This window comes from Microcaecilia unicolor, chromosome 1 (assembly GCF_901765095.1).
Source record: "Microcaecilia unicolor chromosome 1, aMicUni1.1, whole genome shotgun sequence".
Classification (NCBI taxonomy): domain Eukaryota; kingdom Metazoa; phylum Chordata; class Amphibia; order Gymnophiona; family Siphonopidae; genus Microcaecilia; species Microcaecilia unicolor.
Window position 1 is genome coordinate 271131213 of NC_044031.1, and position 20284 is coordinate 271151496.

Below are 20284 nucleotides of genomic sequence, written 5' to 3' on the forward strand. Positions count from 1 at the left end.
TTAAACAAAACACATATAGAAAGCATATACATAAGTACATAAGTAATGCCACACTGGGAAAAGACCAAGGGTCCATCAAGCCCAGCATCCTGTCCACGACAGCGGCCAATCCAGGCCAAGGGCACCTGGCAAGCTTCCCAAACGTACAAACATTCTATACATGTTATTCCTGGAATTGTGGATTTTTCCCAAGTCCATTTAGTAGTGATTTATGGACTTGTCCTTTAGGAAACCGTCTAACCCCTTTTTAAACTCTGCCAAGCTAGCCGCCTTCACCACGTTCTCCAGCAATGAATTCCAGAGTTTAATTATGCGTTGGGTGAAGAAAAGGTTTCTCCGATTTGTTTTAAATTTACTACACTGTAGTTTCATTGCATGCCCCCTAGTCCTAGTATTTTTGGAAAGTGTGAACAGACGCTTCACAGCCACCTGTTCCACTCCACTCATTATTTTATATACCCCTATCATATCTCCCCTCAGCCGTCTCTTCTCCAAACTGAAAAGCCCTAGCTTCCTTAGTCTTTCTTCATAGGGAAGTCGTCCCATCCCCGCTATCATTTTAGTCACCCTTCGCTGCACCTTTTCCAATTCTACTATATCTTTCTTGAGATGCGGCGACCAGAATTGAACACAATACTCAAGGTGCGGTCGCACCGTGGAGCGATACAACGGCATTATAACATCCTCACACCTGTTTTCCATACCTTTCCTAATAATACCCAACATTCTATTCGCTTTCCTAGCCGCAGCAGCACACTGAGCAGAAGGTTTCAGTGTATTATTGACGACAACACCCAGATCCCTTACTTGGTCAGTAACTCCTAATGTGGAACCTTGCATGACGTAGCTATAATTCGGGTTCTTTTTTCCCCACATGCATCACCTTGCACTTGCTCACATTAAATGTCATCTGCCATTTAGCCGCCCAGTCTCGTAAGGTCCTTCTGTAATTTTTCACAATCCTGTCGCGAGTTAACAACTTTAACTTTGTGTCATCAACAAATTTAATTACCTTGCTAGTTACTCCCATCTCTAAATCATTTATAAATATATTAAAAAGCAGCGGTCATAGCACAGACCCCTGAGGAACCCCACTAACTACCCTTCTCCATTTTGAATACTGCCAATGGAGAACAATCAGAAAAATTCAGAAAGATTACGTGCTGGAATACATTCACAGAAAATTTATTTTTCCTTATCACCTTTGAAAGTCTATTTTAAGACTTCCTTTGCAAAACAGGTTGAGTCATTCCAGCTTGTATTTTGACTTTGATTAGAACCAGCTTTCTCATTTGCAACGTGCCATGTAACTGTGCATGACTAGAATGGTTTAAACTGCTGTTCATTGTCTTGAACTGTTCCTTGCAATGCAACACAGGGAATATCGCTTTGTATTAAAATTGACCATCTGAGCTTATTCTTTACCTTTAAAGTAACTGCTGTGATGGAAAATTCTATGTTTGACTACTGCTTTGAACATACTATTTTTGTATTTGTGGTTAATATGTTAATTTTATGTTAATGATTTTATTGGGTTTTTTTTAAACAGCATAGAATTGTGAAATAGAGCGGTCTATAAATGTTTTAAATAAATACATTATAATTGTTGCAAATGACTTATTCTCCACAGCAGCATGTGATGCTGAAAGCACACTTATAACTAAGTGTCCAGCATTTCCAGTTAATAGAGATCCAGAAACACCAGTTAAAGATGAGCAACTCATCCCTACACCACAAGCACCAAGTATTGCCTTTCCTCTAGCCAATCCTCCTGTGGCTCCTCCACCTAAAGAAAAGGTTTGTTAAACTCTATTAACCCTAAACTCTTGCTTTAATGTTTTCTTACTATACTTGTTTGGCAGTGCTTACACCCATGTGTTTTTATACTAGAAATGGGAAAAGAGTGTAGGAAATTTAAATAACTTTTTCTTTAGTCCAGTCCAGTACAGCATCTGTGGGCTGTGACTGTCAACCATGAGTTGGGAGACAGACCAAAGACCTCTGAGCTCTGCCCTATAAGAGCAATATGCAGCCTTAGGTCTTCAGTATTTCTCTGACTCCAGCAGTTAGTGATAGGCAAACTGCGCAGCTTCTAGACTGTTCATGAAGGGAAACTTCTGGGTCAGTTGGAGAACTGGGACCCACTTGAGCAAGAGGTGCTCCCCTAGCTGACATCTACTAAGTTAAAAAAAAATTAGTAGTACATTTATTTGGCTGGAATTGAAGGGACATCTCAGAGAACTTTGAGAATTTCTCCCCATCACCCTTTCTTTCCAATTTGGAATGATAGGTTTTTTCCCTTTCTCTATTAAAAAAAAATTTTAAAAGAGAGAAGGCACAGAAATTTTAGAACACTGGAAGGAACTTCCCCTACTGTAGAGCTTCTTTAATTGTAAGTCTGGGGGATTCATTTAAAATCTTAGGGGGGGGGGTCCTTCTTCTGTCAGTTGAGCCCAAGGGAGCTTGGGCAGATGGCTGCATTTTTAATTGAAGGGAAGAGCGATGTTGAAGTACCACAGTAGGGTTGTGTACTTGAGAAGATGCATGGGTTCACTGAGCCATGGAAGCCCCATGAGAGCCTATCAAGTGCTACGAACATAACTGATGGAGCCCAACTCCAACCAAGATGCCTATCTACGGTGAAACATGGACCATGTTGAGAACACAAGGAAATGAGAACATAAGGATTAAGGATACTATTCAAGATGGATTATATATAGTAACATAGTAAATGACGGCAGAAAAAGACCTGCACGGTCCATCCAGTCTGCCCAACAAGATAAACTCATATGTGCTACTTTTTGTGTATACCTTACCTTGATTTGTACCTGTCCTTTTCAGGGCACAGACCGTGTAAGTCTGTAATCACATAATTTAATCACATAAAGGCGTTACACTAAAATCAACATCGATTTGCAACAATATACCATTGCACCAGGAATAAATCACCATTTAAAGCTAAGTGGAATTGTTTATAATTTGACTGCCTAATATTGAAGTAAGGACTGGTTTGTGGACCATGAGATGTATGACAGACAATGAGCTGTGATAGACAGAGATGGACAGTGGTGCTGTGATGGTGGATTGGTTGTATTACATATCAAATGACTCCGGTCAGTGTAATGCACCAAAACCTGAGCACTCATCACAATATTTATTATATATTTAGTTTTTGAATTGCTAGTTGCCAGCACTGACCCCTGAGGTACTCCACTACATCACCTTCCTTTCCTCCGAGCAGATTCCATTTACCACCACCCTCTGAAACCAGTTTCCTATCCAGTTCACCACTTTGGGTGTAAGTTCAGTCCTCTCAGCTTATTTATGAGTCTTCTGTGAGGGACCGTATCAAAGGCTTTGATGAAATCCAAGTAGATTACATCGAGCGCATGTCCTTCAGTTCTTTGGTCACCCAGTCAAAGAAGTCAATAAGATTCATTTGGTAAGATTTTCCTTTGGTAAAGCCATATTGCCTCAGATCCTGTAACCTGTTTGCATCTAGAAAGTTAACTATCCTTTCCTTCAGCAGTAACTCCATTATTTTTCCTACCACCAACGTGAGGCTTACCAAATTGTAGCTTTCCACTTCTTCCCTGTCTCCGCTTTTGTGAAGAGGGACCATATCAGCTTGTCTGCAGTCCCGAGGAACTTTTCCCATCTCTAAAGATCTATTGAATAAATGTTTAAGAAGTCCCGCCAGGACTTCTGTGAGCTCCCTCAGTATCCTGGGATTTATCCCATCTGGCCCCATAGCTTTGTCCACTTTCAGATTCTCAAACATTTAAAAAATCGTTTTCTTCCGTGAACAGCACAGTATCCACTCCATTCCCAGATATTCCCTTGTCAGCCGACTGTGGTCCTTCTCCAGGATTTTCTTCTGTCAACACCAAAGAGAAGTATTTGTATGGTGCATTCGCTTTATCCTCATCACTCTCCACATAGCCATTCTCAGCATCTTTCAGTCTACCAATTGCATTCCTATCTTTTCTCCTTTCCCCAATATATCTGAAAAAGGTCTTGTCACCTCTCTTAACATATTTAGCCATTTTTTCTTCCGCCTGCGCTTTCGCTAGCTGTATTTACCTCTTCGCTTCTTTGAGTTTAATCCAATAAACTTTTCTGTAGTCTTCTTGTTGCGTTCTTCAGTATTTCTTGAACTAAGCCTCTTTTGCCCTTATTTTTTCAGCCACTTGTTTGGAGAACCATATAGGCTTCCTGTTTCTCTTGTTTTTGTTTTCTTTCCTTGCATAAAGATCCATTTATAGCAGCTTTCTGCTTGGACCACTGTGCTTCCACTTCACCTGTGCCTACCCATGCCGTCAGTTCCTCCTTCAGGTATTCCCCCATTTTACCAAAATCAGTACTTCTGAAATCCAGTACTGTGAGTTTTATATGTCCGCCCTCCGCTCTTGCTCTTATATAAAACCATATCGTGTGATGATCATTATTACATAGGTGGGCACCCACACGAACATTGGAAACACTTCCTCCATTTGTGAGCACTAGATCCAAATTCAGACTTAGACGTCATATCCAAAAATGCTCCTCGTGCATTTGACTTGCCCAAGGTCACAAGGAAATGCAGTGGGAATCGCACCCATGTTGCCAGGATCAAAGCCCACTGCACTAACCATTAAGCCTTCCTCCTCTATTTTGGACGTTTTTTTGTTTAAAAATGGACCAAAAAAATAAAACGTCCAAATCACCAAACATTTTTCCAAATAGGATTTTCAAAAGGGAAAGATAGAGGGGTTTTTTTTGTTGAAAATGACCTACTTTCCTGTTCTGAATTTGGACGTTTTTGTAAAACATCCAAATTCAGACTTAGATGTCATATCGAAAATGCCCCTGTATGTATTTCAATTGATGATGAAAGACCAAGGAATCACTGGAAGTTTTCACAGAAGGGGGCAGTGAATTCAACATATTGGTTTGCCAGTCTCCTTAATTTTATTATGTAGAGAAACTGGAAGCTGCTGCGGGTAAATTCCCAAATAAAAAGTCAGCATTTCAGACCTGACAAGAGCGAGCTGGGTTTTTTTTTTCCCAGTGTGTTCTCTCCTTTAATTCTGCCACCTAGGATAGTATGCCCAGTCAACCAAGGCCCATCCTAAGGCTGCAGGCCCACTAGCCTGAGGAATGGAGGGACACTGTCTCTGAGACGTGTGACACATATTTGCTGGCAAGCGTCTCTATAGTAGCAGCAGTTGCCTTCTCTCCCTGAGCCTAAGCTTATCATCAGTGCGTCACTGTGAATATTCATGCCAAGGTCAAAAGGGTGGCATTTTGTTTGAAGAATATACACAAATCTGCTGAATTGCTGCCTCCTTCTTTCAGATCAATATGTATTGCATCCCAAATGCCAGAAGGCTTCTATATGATGTAACATGGTACATACAAAGCAAATAAGCAAGCTTATAAAACACAAGGAGTGCTTAAAAATATATTTTTAATTTTAGGTTATTGAAGCAGAGGAAGACAAAGAACCAGAAAAACAGTACAGGTTCCAGCTGTCATCTCTGAACCCACAGGAGAGAATTGACTACTGCCATCTGATTGAAGAACTAGGTGCCCAGACTTGAAAATGCTTATGTTAAATGCTTACCGGTATATTCTTTTGCTGTGCTGCGTTCCTTTTTTGGAGGACAGGGAAGGATAGCATTACTTGCTTTTGATGATCATGCATACGTTTCTTGTACATAATTTCTTTCTCCATTACTCGTGTCTGTGTGAGCAGAGTGGTGGAAAATATAAATAAAACAGTACTCACAAGAAAGAGTCCCTGAGAGAATGGGCTTTCTTGTGAATTCTGACTTGTTTCTATTTTCCACCAGTCTGCTTTTATCCTCGGTTGTAGTGGTTGGTCTCTGTCTCTCCCTTGTTACCTTCATATTGTCAGAATTGCCAAGCTTACCTGTATGTCATTGTGAGATATTACTCCAGTTTCAGGGGCGTAGCCAGACCTCACGGTGGGAGGGGGGCCAAAGCCCGAGCTGCCCCGCCGCTGGCCCTTCCTTCCGCCTCGCAGTTTCCCTGCCCTGCCGCTCCCCACCCACTGTTGCAGCAAATACCTTGACTGGCGGGGGTCACCAACCCCTGCCAGCTGAAGTGTTTTCCATCGCTGGTCTCCGGCGCTGCTGTGTTGCCTGCCCTGCTCTGTTTTCCCCTCATGTCCTGCACGCTTCTTTTAGTGAAATTGAGCATGCTCAGTTTCACTAAAAGGAGCGTGCCAGACGTGAGGGGAAGACAGAGCAGGGCAGACAACGCAACACTTCAGCTAGCGGGGTTTGGGGATCCCCACCAGCAAAACCAGGGGCTCAGAGGAAATGTTGGGGGGGCCTAGGCCCCCGTGACCCCACGTAGCTACGCCACTGCTGCAGTAGTCCTTTAAAACTCCCATTTCAACTATATGTTGAAAGAAATTAAGGACTGCAATGCACTGAAACATGGACAAGCAACAAACAGAATGCATTAGGATGGGAGTGGACTATTATCTCATGGTGGCAACCCTCATTGTGTTAGCCATAGATTATGTGTTTAATTTAAATTTTAGAATCTATACTTGTGATTCACTGTATCCAGTGTTGTTTGTTACTGCTTATCAGTTTTTAAATGTGTCCTTAAGAGCCACCCAGTTTACTATGCTTTCTACACAGGAAGCCTGGGTTTGTTTCTCATGCCCTGGAGGGTGAGGGGGGGGGGGGGGGGGGGGATTTGTCATCTCACACCAGTACCACATAGTGTCCAGGCTCAGAGTACACAGGGGTCAGATATGAGGAACTACAGTCTATGGCTCCTGGCCAGTGCTTATCACAATGATGACTGGGTAGATGGTAGAGGAGATCAAATTGGGTTGGGGAGAGGGGAAATAGAATGACAACCCATGAAGCTGTCAATGAAGGTATATTGTTTCATTTATTTATTTCAGTTGATTTCAGGCTCTACCACCAGGCTCCAAGCAGATTAGAATGTAAAAACAAACATTCAAAACTATAAAGCTATAGCAATCATTCCTCTAAGCCTCTCCTCCTTTACTCGTGGCTCGATGATCAAAGGTAAATCCAGGCACTAGAGGCCACTAACGCCCGCATTTACCTGCACCCCTATGATCATCAAGCAAACAGCGCCCAAACGATGCAATAGCGCAGAGCTCATTTAAATTAGATTTAAATGAGCTCTGCTTGTATTCCGCCCCTATGATCAGAGAATAGTGCTCTGATCGTAGGGTCAAAATAGTTCCTTAACCCTACGTGTTAAGTTAAGACTTTGTTCCCGTCCCCTGCCCCCCCCCCCCCCATCAGAGTCAGCCCAGGCTGCCACCATGTCCCTAGGGTCCATAGGACCTTCGGACCCACCTCCCAAAGCAAGGCCCTGATGCTCTAGTGCCCACCCAAGCATCCCCCCCCCCCGGACGATGACACGGGGGGCTGGAGGTCCAGCGGATCTCCAGCCCCGTGACTCCCCTCCCCTCCTGGCATGAGGGGCTGGAGGTCCTGTGGGTCGCCATCTCCTCTAACTCCCTCACACCCAAAACAATATACCCAGTGGCCCAAGTGGGCTGCCGATGCAACCCCCAACCCTCCCTGGTGATCTAGTGGGAAACTCGCCTGCCCCGCCCCCCGCCTCCCCCCCGTACCTCCTGGGTTATGCTGGGCAGGGCTTCACTACCATATAAGGGAATTTTCTCTCTTATATGGTAGTGAAGTCCCACCCAGCGCATCGCCATTTTTGAAGGCAGCGCTGGAAAGAAGAGGGAGTGCTATTCCCTCCTCCACTGCTGATGTATGGGGGGCAGGTGGGTTTGCAACTAGACCAACAGGAAGGGCTTGCGTTGTCAGCCTACTTGGGCGACCAGGTATATTTTTTGGGTGTGTGGAGTAGTTATGGGGGGCCGGAGATTCACCGGACTGCCAGCCGGAGGGCTTACCCCTGTGTCGCCATCCCGGAGAGGTTGTGGGTGCTTGGGGGGCACTAAGCTACCAGGGCTTTGCTTTGGGAGGGGGGTCTGGGGATCTCATGATCCTCCAGTCCCTGAACGCATGATGACCAGTGCTAATAATGCACATAAATTTGCATGTTATTAGCGTTGATAATTGAGGAATTAATTCCCCGCGCTGTTCCGGTGCTAGTTTTAGGGCGCTGTTTCGGAACAGTGCAGGGAATTAATCATCAGGGCCTCATAAAAGTAAGCAATAATCACCACATATTGCCCCTGACAGCCTATTCCCATGCAAAAAAAATTCTTGGCTATCCTGATGTGCTGAACTTGGAGACAATCCCTCCTCCCCTGAAGACGCAGAAGGAAATCACCAGGCCACTAAATAAATACTTTTTAAAAATACCCTTCAGTTATTTCAGAAGTGATTATTTCATTGAAGAGTGGACCTAGAAAAACATGTAAACTAAATATTTGACTTTCTATGCTTTAAGGTGGGGTGGTGCTGGAAAAGCAGTGCTTTGATCCAAGCTGTACACACATCATTGTTGGGCATCCTCTCCGAAATGAAAAGTATTTGGCCTCAATGGCAGCTGGAAAATGGGTGCTTCATCGCTCCTACCTAGAGTCCTGCAGAGCAGTTGGACACTTTGTACAGGTATGAAGAACTATTATTATTATTATTAGATCTTCACAGTCATCAAAGCAAAATACCCTAAAAATATCCTTGTGAACTTTAAAACAAACTGAACTATCCTGTGAAGCTACAGGTAGCTGTAAAATACATGCAGGGGATTGTGACTTTTGTTCTCATTTGGATGAATCTGATCACTATTCAGTTCATAACTTAGTCAGTTTCTCGCTTCTATTTTTTATCAACTTAATCATAGAGTGCAACATGAAAGCCCAATGAGTGTGCTATAAGATTCAAAAGAATGGCTTTGTGGAATTTATCCCTGGGGAACAAGATCATTCCTCACAACTTGCACTTACTTTTGTTTGAAATTTCCTGTCTCTGGCTGAGAATGGATTGTTGAGGATGAAATAATAAGTTTGTGTATTATGTATTTGATATATCGCCTTTCATTCTAGACAGCAAGGCGATACACAATTTAAAATCAATAAAAATAAGATCTGCTAGAAATTCTCTATTTGTTTGTCGCACTGTTTAATTGTATTATCTCACATGTATAAGTGGAGCAGTCCAACTAGATAGCAGGATAAAAAGATTGATTCTTTCATGTAATGGATATTTTCTGTAGACAGCAAGATTGATCGGGTATGCAAGTGGGTGACATCTGATGGCGCTGGAACAGACAGCTCTAAAATTCAAGCATGCATGACCCTTCCCACATGCAGTGGTCTCTTCAGTGTTTCACTTATGCCCCAATGATGAGAAGCAAACGCGGGCACTAGAGGCCATTACCACTGGACTAGCACCCGTGTTTGCCTGCGCTGCAGGATCAGAGCTGGTGAGTGTGTGAAACAATGCCCTTGCTGGCTCTGATCACAAATTGCATGCAAATGCTTGCAAACGAGGGTCTCCGGCATTCCTCTCTAATGATCATTGGGCAGTGCACTAAAGGGCGCTTCTTCCGCTGCAAACCCTATGAGCTGGCATTAGGGTTTGCCAGCAAGGGGGGAATGGGGGAGATCCACTGAAGAGGTTTGACATTTCCAGGGATTTTCTCCCAGACCTGTCAAACCTAAGCCTTCCGGCCCCCCTCCCTAAATATAAGGGCTGGAGGTCTGGTGGATCTCCAGACCCCCCCCCCCCCCCAAAAAAAAAACACTAAAGAACTCTGGTTGTCCAGTAGGATCGCTGTTCCCCCCTCCCCCCCACACACACCTCCCCCCAAACACTGATAAAAATGGCCTGGTGGTCCAGTGAGACTGCTAGCCCTCCCTCCCGGCGGCCAAACTTGTCCATAGTTGGAGGAGGGAGGGACTACCACTCCCTCCCTCCTCTTTGGGTGCCTCCTCAAAATGTTGGCTCCCTTCCCTGCCCGGTGCATCCTGGGATGTGCTGCGTGGGACTTAACCCTTATATGGAAGTTAAACCCGTCCAGCACATCCCAGGATGGATAGGGCATGGCGCTGCAATTTTGAGGAGGCACCCGAAAAGGAGAGAGGGAGTGCTAGTCTCTCCTTTTTCCAGCTATGGACAAGGAAGGTCGCGGAGGGGGTAGGGGGGGGTCTACTGGGAAGGACGGAGGGAGGAAGGGAGGGGAGGGCTAGTGGTCCCATTGGACCACCAGGCCATTTTTTTCAATGTTGTGGGAGAGGAGAAGTAGTGGTCCAACTGGACCATCAGGGTTCTTTAGTGTTTGGAGGGTGGGGCACCTGGAGGACCAGCAGACCTCCAGGCCATGTGTTTAGGGAGGAGTGGATGGGCTTAGGTTTGACAGGTCTGGGAGAAAATCCCGAAACTGTCAAACTTCTTCAGTGGGTCTCCCTCATTCCTCCCTTGCTGGCAAACCCTAACGCTAAAGAAGGATGCAGTTCTCAGGATACCAAAAACTAGATGCATATAATTCTCCATTCTTCAGCGTGACACACCTCCCCCCTCCCCACCCTAAACACACACGCTTTCTAAGGGGTCCATACTACACCTAGGCTTTACTGATAATATAGAATGCCCAATCTACCCACCCTATCAGATTAACTGTTCACTAGCCCTCTAGATTGTTCTCTTGTCTTTTAGATTGTAAGCTCTTTGAGCAGGGACTGTCTTTCTCTGTTTAAATTGTACAGCGCTGCGTAACCCTAGTAGCGCTTTAGAAATGCTAGTAGTAGTAGTAGATATCAACATGCATCTTAATAGCAATAAGTTGTGGTTTTTTTTCTTTTGTACAAATCTTTCTTATCCCTTAAACTCTTTTACATTCTATGGACTTGGGGTCTTGGGGGTTGTATTTTATTCCTCCTCATTCTCCCCTTTTCTGGCTTGAGATATATTTCTGGTGGATATATTCAGATTAGCTAAACATGACTATAGAATAAATAATACAAGTAAACATATATTACTCTGGAGTAGGTGTTCAAGGACCATGTCTTACTGGTGCATATGCAAAAAAAACCCCAATTACAATTATTTGAAAGCAGCAATACAATTTTACACATGTCTAACCTAACCAGTTTCCTGCCCTCCCAAGAGTCCACCATTCATAAGACAACAGGTACCATAGTAGATGACGGCAGAAAAAAAGACCTGCATGGTCCATCCAGTCTGCCCAACAAGACAACTCATGTGTGCTACTTTTTGTGTATACCCTACTTTGATTTGTACCTGTGCTCTTCAGAGCACAGACCGTATAAGTCTGGCCAGCACTATCCCCGCCTCCCACCACCGGCTCTGGCACAGACAGTATAAGTCTGGCCAGCACTATCCCCGCCTCCCACCACCGGCTCTGGCACAGACCATATAAGTCTGCCCAGCACTATCCCTGCCTCCCACCACCGGCTCTGGCACAGACCGTATAAGTCTGCCCAGCACTATCCCTGACTCCCAACCACCAGCCCCGCCTCCCACCACCGGCTCTGGCACAGACCGTATAAGTCTGCCCAGCACTATCCCTGCCTCCCAACCTCCAGTCCCGCCTCCCACCACTGGCTCTGGCACAGACCATATAAGTCTGCCCAGCACTATCCCCGCCTCCCAACCTCCAGCCCCGCCTCCCACTACCGGCTCTGCTATCCAATCTTGGTTAAGCTCCTGAGGATCTATTCCTTCTGAACAGGATTCCTTTATGTTTATCCCACGCATGTTTGAATTCCGTTACCGTTTTCATCTCCACCACCTCCCGCGGGAGGGCATTCCAAGCATCCACCACTCTCTTCGTGAAGAAATACTTCCTGACATTTTTCTTGAGTCTGCTCCCCTTCAATCTCATTTCATGTCCTCTCGTTCTACTGCCTTCGTATCTCCGGAAAAGGTTCGTTTGCGGATTAATACCTTTCAAAAGAAGAAGAGGAAACCAAATCTGACGTGGCCAGAAAGGTGCTATCAGGATCATGGTTCCGCAGTCTTGCTTGAGTTTCAGCAAAGTCTTCCCTACTAGAGGTATGGGAGGATACGAATACAGAAGGCCTGTTCCCCAATGCAGGAGAAAGGCATCTGATGCTAGTCTGTCGTGGGCCTGAAGCCTGGAACAGAACTGAGGGACCTTGTGATTGATCTGAGTGGCAAAAAGATCCATCGAGGGGGTGCCCCATGCTCAGAAGATCTTGCGGACTACGCCCATGTTCAGAGACCACTCATGAGGTTGCATTATCCTGCTCAGGTATATGTACACAGTGGACAGTTTTGATCTCTCTGGGTTTCTGGAGGCATTGGATCCTGTGATATCTAAAGCAACTTTGATTGCTTCCTTTGCCTTATAACCAGATAAAAACTGGGTCCTATGATTGTATTTTTGGCATAAGAATGATCTTTTCTTGCATCACAGGGTTTTGATATTTCCTGACCTCTGTAGAGCCATTCAGCTTAAGTGAAAAGCCTTTTTGACTCTTAAGCCACAGTTTGGGGCACTTGGACGGTTGTTTTTTTCCTACAGTTTCCATGTAAATGTTTTGTAAAGTTTGAAGCTCAGACATTTATACTTGTAGACTCTGATCAATTTAAGAATTTGCTGGAAGCACAGAAACTTCATACTCCCATATTGGTATCTACTCCATCCTCTGATGTGAATGAAAAGGCTTGGTTAATTGGTGCCAGTATATTAATAACAAGTTTCCTTAATTTTCCTTGATCTAGTTAAAAGAATCTCCTGTTTAACTAGTATCATCTGTACTTCTCCCCTTTATTCTTAGTTTTCCTTATTACCTAAGTCTGATTTGATTTAATATATCTTATAACTGATTTGAAAACTTGGTACCTTGAGACGCCTGTTGATAAGTTGAGATCAAGAATTAGTCTGAATGTACCTTCCTTCTTCAGCGTAACGAAGATAGAATTGACACTATCACTTTTAACTGAACTAACCTGTCCAATGCTGAACTGCCACTATCTTTTGATGTGAATGACAAGGCAAATCCAGAAAGGCCTTTGGAAGAGGTCACGCAAACTCCAGCACATAGCTATCTCAAATACTTTTGATCACCCAAGCACCTGTAGTTATTTGGGCCCACTTCTGGTAAATCAACTTTAAACAACCTCCTACTGAAAGAACCAGAGGGCAGGTCTGCAAACCTTCATAAGAACGAAAGCTTTGCCATACTGGGAGAGACCAAAGGTTCATCAAGCCCACTAACCTGTTTCCAACAGTGGCCAATCAAGGTTACAAGTACCTGGCAAGATCAGGAACAGTAAAAGAGATTTTATGCTGCTTATACTAGAAATAAGCAGTGGATTTTTCCAAGTCCATCTTAATAATGGCTTATTGATCCAAAGAAATTACAGAAATTTATTAATTCTAAAGAAGACGGAAGAGATGTTTCCTTGGTTGCTCCCATTAGTTAAAATAATGCTGTATATTGGCTAGCCAGTGTTAGTTGTTCTTCACTACTCCATTGATTTTCATTCTTTTTCTACTTTGTTTCTTTTTTCCTTGTATCTGGATCTAAATAATGTGGACAAAGTTAAAGGATAATTTCCTAAATGTGTTATTTTCCTTTTTCTCGGTAATTCAGAAATTGCTGAACATGTTTGTTTATTATATGAATGTATAAGTAAAATTTGTAAATACAAAATAAAAAAAAAATACATTGTTCTCATTTCCAACAAAGTAGCACTGGAGTTATCCATAAAAGAAGACTTCTGTCTAAGACATACTCTAGCAGCATAATCTCTACATACTTCCATTTGACCTGCCAAAACCAAAACTTCATGTCTGCTTCAATGAGAACTTTATTCTGCAGTCCTGAGGGTCCTTCAAAACTGCACCATCTTCAGCTATAATTGTGGTCTTTTTAGTCATCACTGAGACAACCACATCTACCGTAGGAAGCTTAAACTTGTCTGCCTGCTGGATAAAGGCAGGATAGTCTATCCATGGATCATCTGACCCAAAAACCAGCATTTGGAACTTCCAATTCTGCTGCAATAATATAATCTACTACCCGAAGAATAGGAAAGGATTTTGAAGATTTCTTGATTCTGTCTAATAGAGAATCCTGCACTCACTCGCTGGCAGTGGGACAATCTATGGAAATCTTCAAAATAGACAACACCTGTGAAATTAACGCTGCCAAGTCATCTTTGCAAAAAAGATGTACCACCAACAGGTCCTCTCCAGGCAAGATGACATCTTCCTCAGAAAGGAGCTTCTCTTCTAAATCAAACTGTTGTTTAGAGGCTTTATCCATAGCCTCCTCTGTCAGAAGAGAAGTCACCAATGCTTGTTCCTCATGATCCTCCACTGGATCCAATCTAGGACATTTGCTAGAAACGTCTGCTGTAACATTGGAAACACTGAATCCTGTCAGAAAGCCTAAGGAAGCATCCTTGTCCATACAAAAAACCCTAGGCCATAAAAGTTCAAACTCTGGTGTGAAATTATGCCTAATGTTTGAGCTCTGAGACTTATTGGCATGGGCTACATCCGAATATGTGTATGCAGAGGGAAGCAGCTGCAGTGGCTCCTCACTGACTGAGACTGCTGATGGTGCATCAAATATTTGCAGCAGTTCTTACCAAAGTTGGGTCGACCACCACCTCAAGTAAACTAATCTTTGCTTCCTCTCAGCCTGAGGAATCACCATACTGATCCTCCTACGCTATCCACAGACCACTGGGGGAAAGATTCTTGACTTTGTCATAGCAGACTCAGCATTTCCCAGCTGAAGCAGCTGACTGACATGTCCCACAAACCACACAGTCCTTGCTCTTCTCTGGCTGTTCTCCCATAGTACACAACAGCTTAAAGAGGCATATGCCAAACCTTCAACTTGGTGACTAAATTAAAAATCATATATAGACTTGTATATATGTATGATGCGATATCTTATTTTCCGTAATTTTATTTTTTATTTTACTTTTATTATTTTTATTTTATTATATTTTCAAAAAATGGAGAAAAAAGACCTCATCAGTCCCAGCATGACGATATTCTTATTCAATTTCTCAATCGATTTAATCGTATGCTTGTTCTAGGACTCCATTATAATCCTCGGTCTTAAAAAACTCCACCTCTTCTTTTAATGTTATTAAAGTTATTCAATTTCAATGTTCAATTTCAGGTTCAATATTATAATCGTGATTGTTTTCAACAACAAATTCAACACTTATGTTACTTAGCTTTTTGCTCTGCCCTACGGGGCTCTCCGTTTCGCTATATATTATATTAATTGCTTCATCAGGGGGCCAAGTAACGAATGGCAAATCACAATCTTATGTCATGGCGTCTCCTACTCATATAACACCGGTAGTGATTATAATGGAGTCCTAGAACAAGCAGACGATTAAATCGATTGAGAAATTGAATAAGAATATCGTCATGCTGGGACTGATGAGGTCTTTTTTCTCCATTTTTTGAAAATATAATAAAATAAAAATAATAAAAGTAAAATAAAAAATAAAATTACGGAAAATAAGATATCGCATCATACATATATACAAGTCTATATATAGTTTATGAGGTATTCAACTTGTTATTAGACTACACAGTTTAGTTTTGTTGAAACCAAGCCCAGAGTTTTTAAATTAAAAATCACACAGCGCACAAGCTGTTACCCAAGAGGAAACAAAAGAATACAGAGAGAAAATTCAACTGCTTAAAGGCAAGCTATACTGTGTGTTCTCTTTATCCCTTTTTTTTTTTTAATACGCAAGGCTATAAATATGGCAGCACCAATACTAGCCTTGCTACATCAGACACTTGCCTGTTTCGATTTACTCTGTGTAACTTTTCATTTTTTAAAAATCGCTAAGAATACATGCGCTATCAGACCATGACCAGCTGCACAGGATATTAACCATACCACTTGCTGGAGACTGAGAAATACTGGCTGGCTTGCTAGGGGACTGCACAGGATTCTGAAGGGATGACATCATAGCTCATTAGTTCTCAGTCTCTACCTGCTGGTAGGAATGCATAACCCAGGTGTTTGGACTGGTTGGTTATCAACAGTAAGCCTCCTTCAAGTGTAACTACACTGTTAATCAGTCACACCCGGAAAGAGAAAATCCATAATCTTATAAGGAAGCAGGCAATGCAGATTAATTACTAAAAGCAAAACGTACTACTACTACTACTACTATTTAGCATTTCCTTAGCGCTACAAGGCATACGCAGCGCTGCACAAACATAGAAGAAAGACAGTCCCTGCTCAAAGAGCTTACAATCTAGTAGACAAAAAATAAAGTAATCAAATCAATTAATGTGTACAGGAAGGAGGAGAGGAGGGTAGGTGGAGGCGAGTGGTTACAAGTGGTTACGAGTCAAAAGCAATATTAAACAGGTGGGCTTTCAGTCTAGATTTAAAGGTGGCCAAGGATGGGGCAAGACGTAGGGGCTCAGGAAGTTTATTCCAGGCGTAGGGTGCAGCGAGGTAGAAGGCGCGAAGTCTGGAGTTGGCAGTAGTGGAGAAGGGAACAGATAAGAAGGATTTATCCATGGAGCGGAGTGCACGGGAAGGGGTGTAGGGAAGGACGAGTGTGGAGAGATACTGGGGAGCAGCAGAGTGAGTACATTTATAGGTTAGTAGAAGAAGTTTGAACAGGATACGAAAACGGATAGGGAGCAAGTGAAGCGACTTGAGGAGAGGGGTAGTATGAGTAAAGCCCAGGCTTCCATTCCCTTCCATCTTTAATCTATTCTCCATGACCATATTTCTACACTCTGTAATCACTATTCTCCGAGGACAAGCAGGCTGCTTGTTCTCACTGATGGGTGACGTCCACGGCAGCCCCCTCCAACCGGAATCTTCACTAGCAAAGGCCTTTGCTAGTCCTCGCGCGCCCATGCGCACCGCGCATGCGCGGCCGTCTTCCCGCCCGAACCGGCTCGTGTTCGTCAGTCTTCTTTTGTCCGCGCTCGGTACGGTCGTGTTGCGCCGTTCGTGCCCCGGGAAGTCGACCTCGCGCGTCCTTTCGACGTGTTTTTTTCTTCGGAAATTGTTCTAAAATTCCTTGGGAAGTGTTCCGGAAGACCTCTTCGGTTTTTCTCCCTTCCCGTATTTTCAGATTTTGCCCCGGTAAGTTTTCTTTCGTTGTCGGGGTAGGCCTCATTTAGGCCTAGGTCGAAATTTTTCCTCCTAAAATTTTTCTGGTGCTAAATCTTCGTCATTTCGACTTTTGATTTCGCTGGCGTGATTTTTCCGCCCATGACATCGAAGCCTTCCAGCGGCTTCAAGAAGTGCACCCAGTGCGCCCGGGTAATCTCGCTCACTGACAGGCACTCGTCGTGTCTTCAGTGTCTGGGGGCCGAGCACCGCCCTCAAGCCTGTAGTCTGTGTTCCCTTTTACAAAAGCGGACTCAGGTAGCGAGATTGGCCCAGTGGAACGTTTTGTTCTCGGGCTCTTCGTCGGCATCGGCACCGGGAGTATCGAGGGCATCGACGTCGTCAGCGTCCAGGTCTTCTCCCTCGGCCGCCAGTGTATCGGGTGCATCGAGGCATCGGACCTCTGCATCGGCGCCGAGGCATCGGGCGACTGCATCGATGTCGGTGGTACCGGGACCTCATCTGCTGATGTCGTCGGACGGTGGTGCCTCGTCTGGAGTGCAGGTGAGGGCTGTCCACTCCCCTGCTGGTGGCGGTGAGCCTTCGGGTGGGTCTCCCCCCATCCTGAGGGCTCCTGCGGTACAGCCCCCCCGAGACCGACCTCCTTCGGTCTTGGCCCTGAGGAAGAGACGGCTGGATTCTACGTCCTCCTCGTCGGTGCCGGGAAGCTCCGGTGACATGCTTCGGAAGAAGTCGAAGAAGCATCGACACCGGTCCCCTTCCCGCGTCGGCACCGAGAGCTCTGGGTCGCCGAGGGAGTCGGCACACAGCAGGCATCGGCACCGAGAGGACCGCTCACCCTCTGTTCAAGAGGTGTCGATGCGCTCCACTCTGGACAGCCCGGAACAGCCTCCACGCCCGGAACAGGTTCTGACGTCGACGCCTGCATCGACCTCCATGCCTTTCTCCGCAGCCGCTCTGAACGAGAGCCTCCGGGCCGTTCTTCCAGAGATTCTGGGAGAGCTGTTGCGCCCTACCCCTCCGGTACCGGCGGTGCTTGCGCCACCGGTACCGTCGAGCGTGGCGCCGGCTGGCCCATCGCCCGGGGTGAGGTCCCCGACGTCGGTGCCGCGTGCGGTACCGACTGCGGCCACCTCCCAGGAGGGCTCCCCGACTACGTCGGCGGAGGGAGCTTCGCCGATGCGGGCGAGGGAGTCCACCTCTCGACGCCCCCATCGTGGACGTGGCTCCACGGAGTCGAGCCGGGCGCGGTTGCAGACACAGGTTCGTGAGCTTGTGTCTGACACCGAGGGTGAGGCCTCGTGGGAAGAAGAGGAAGACATCAGATATTTCTCTGACGAGGAGTCTGAGGGTCTTCCTTCTGATCCCACTCCCTCTCCTGAAAGACAGCTTTCTCCGCCCGAGAGTCTGTCTTTCGCTTCCTTTGTCCGGGAGATGTCTACGGCCATCCCCTTCCCGGTGGTTGTGGAGGACGAGCCCAGAGCTGAAATGTTTGAGCTCCTGGACTATCCTTCTCCACCTAAGGAAGCGTCCACAGTACCCATGCACCATGTCCTCAAAAAGACATTGCTGGCGAACTGGACCAAGCCATTAAGTAATCCCCACATCCCCAAGAAGATTGAGTCCCAGTACCGAATCCATGGGGACCCAGAGCTGATGCGCACCCAGTTGCCTCATGACTCTGGAGTTGTGGATTTGGCCCTAAAGAAGGCTAAGAGTTCTAGGGAGCATGCTTCGGCGCCCCCGGGCAAGGACTCTAGAACCTTAGACTCCTTTGGGAGGAAGGCCTACCATTCCTCTATGCTCGTGGCCAAAATTCAGTCTTACCAGCTCTACACGAGCATACATATGCGGAACAATGTGCGGCAGTTGGCGGGCTTGGTTGATGCTCTTCCCCTGAGCAAGCCAAGCCTTTTCAGGAGGTGGTCAGGCAGCTGAAGGCGTGCAGAAAATTCCTGGCCAGAGGGGTGTATGACACCTTTGATGTTGCGTCCAGGGCCGCTGCTCAAGGTGTGGTGATGCGCAGGCTCTCATGGCTGCGTGCCTCCGACCTGGAGAATAGACTCCAGCAGCGGATTGCGGACTCGCCTTGCCGTGCGGATAACATTTTTGGAGAGAAGGTCGAGCAGGTGGTAGAGCATCTCCACCAGCGGGACACCGCATTCGACAAGTTCTCCCGCCGGCAGCCTTCAGCATCTACCTCTACAGGTAGAAGATTTTTCGGGGGAAGGAAGACTGTTCCCTACTCTTCTGGCAAGCGTAGGTACAATCCTCCTTCTCGACAGCCTGCGGCCCAGGCTAAGCCCCAGCGCGCTCGCTCTCGTCAGCAGCGTGCGCCTCAGCAAGGCCCCTCGGCTCCCCAGCAAAAGCAAGGGGCGAGCTTTTGACTGGCTCCAGCAGAGCATAGCCGAAGTCCAAGTGTCAGTGCCGGGCGACCTGCCAGTCGGGGGGAGGTTGAAAGCTTTTCACCAAAGGTGGCCTCTCATAACCTCCGATCAGTGGGTTCTTCAAATAGTCCGGCAAGGATACACCCTCAATTTGGCCTCCAAACCTCCAAATTGTCCTCCGGGAGCTCAGTCTTCCAGCTTCCAGCACAAGCAGGTACTTGCAGAGGAACTCTCCGCCCTTCTCAGCGCCAATGCGGTCGAGCCCGTGCCATCCGGGCAGGAAGGGCTGGGATTCTATTCCAGGTACTTCCTTGTGGAAAAGAAAACAGGGGGGGATGCGTCCCATCCTAGACCTAAGGGACCTGAACAAATATCTCATAAAAGAAAAGTTCAGGATGCTTTCCCTGGGCACCCTTCTTCCCATGATTCAGGAAAAAGATTGGCTATGCTCTCTGGACTTGAAGGATGCCTACACGCACATCCCGATACTGCCAGCTCACAGACAGTATCTGCGATTTCAGCTGGGCACACGTCACTTCCAGTACTGTGTGCTACCCTTTGGGCTCACCTCTGCGCCCAGGGTGTTCACAAAGTGCTTGGCTGTGGTAGCAGCGGCACTTCGCAGGCTGGGGGTGCACGTGTTCCCATATCTCGACGATTGGCTGGTAAAGAACACATCCGAGGCAGGAGCCCTGCAGTCCATGCAGATGACTATTCGCCTCCTGGAGCTACTGGGGTTTGTGATAAATTATCCAAAGTCCCATCTTTTCCCAGTGCAGAAACTCGAATTCATAGGAGCTCTGCTGGATTCTCGGATGGCTCGCGCCTATCTTCCAGA

The 20284-nt window shown here is 45.8% G+C and overlaps 1 protein-coding gene across 4 annotated transcripts in view; it reads left to right on the forward strand.

Annotated features, from left to right (window-relative positions):
* TOPBP1 (DNA topoisomerase II binding protein 1) overlaps positions 1 to 20284 on the forward strand; it is a 251109-nt gene that overhangs the window by 186169 nt on the left and 44656 nt on the right. For 2 of the 4 annotated variants that reach the window (XM_030206552.1, XM_030206562.1), the window contains exons 22-24: positions 1631 to 1797; positions 5460 to 5568; positions 8431 to 8594. In XM_030206552.1, coding sequence (XP_030062412.1) covers positions 1631 to 1797; positions 5460 to 5568; positions 8431 to 8594 — 440 coding nt within the window. Of the gene's footprint in view, positions 1 to 1630; positions 1798 to 5459; positions 5569 to 8430; positions 8603 to 20284 lie in introns of those variants that run through there. The other 2 variants (XM_030206546.1, XM_030206570.1) reach the window with 2 other exon arrangements.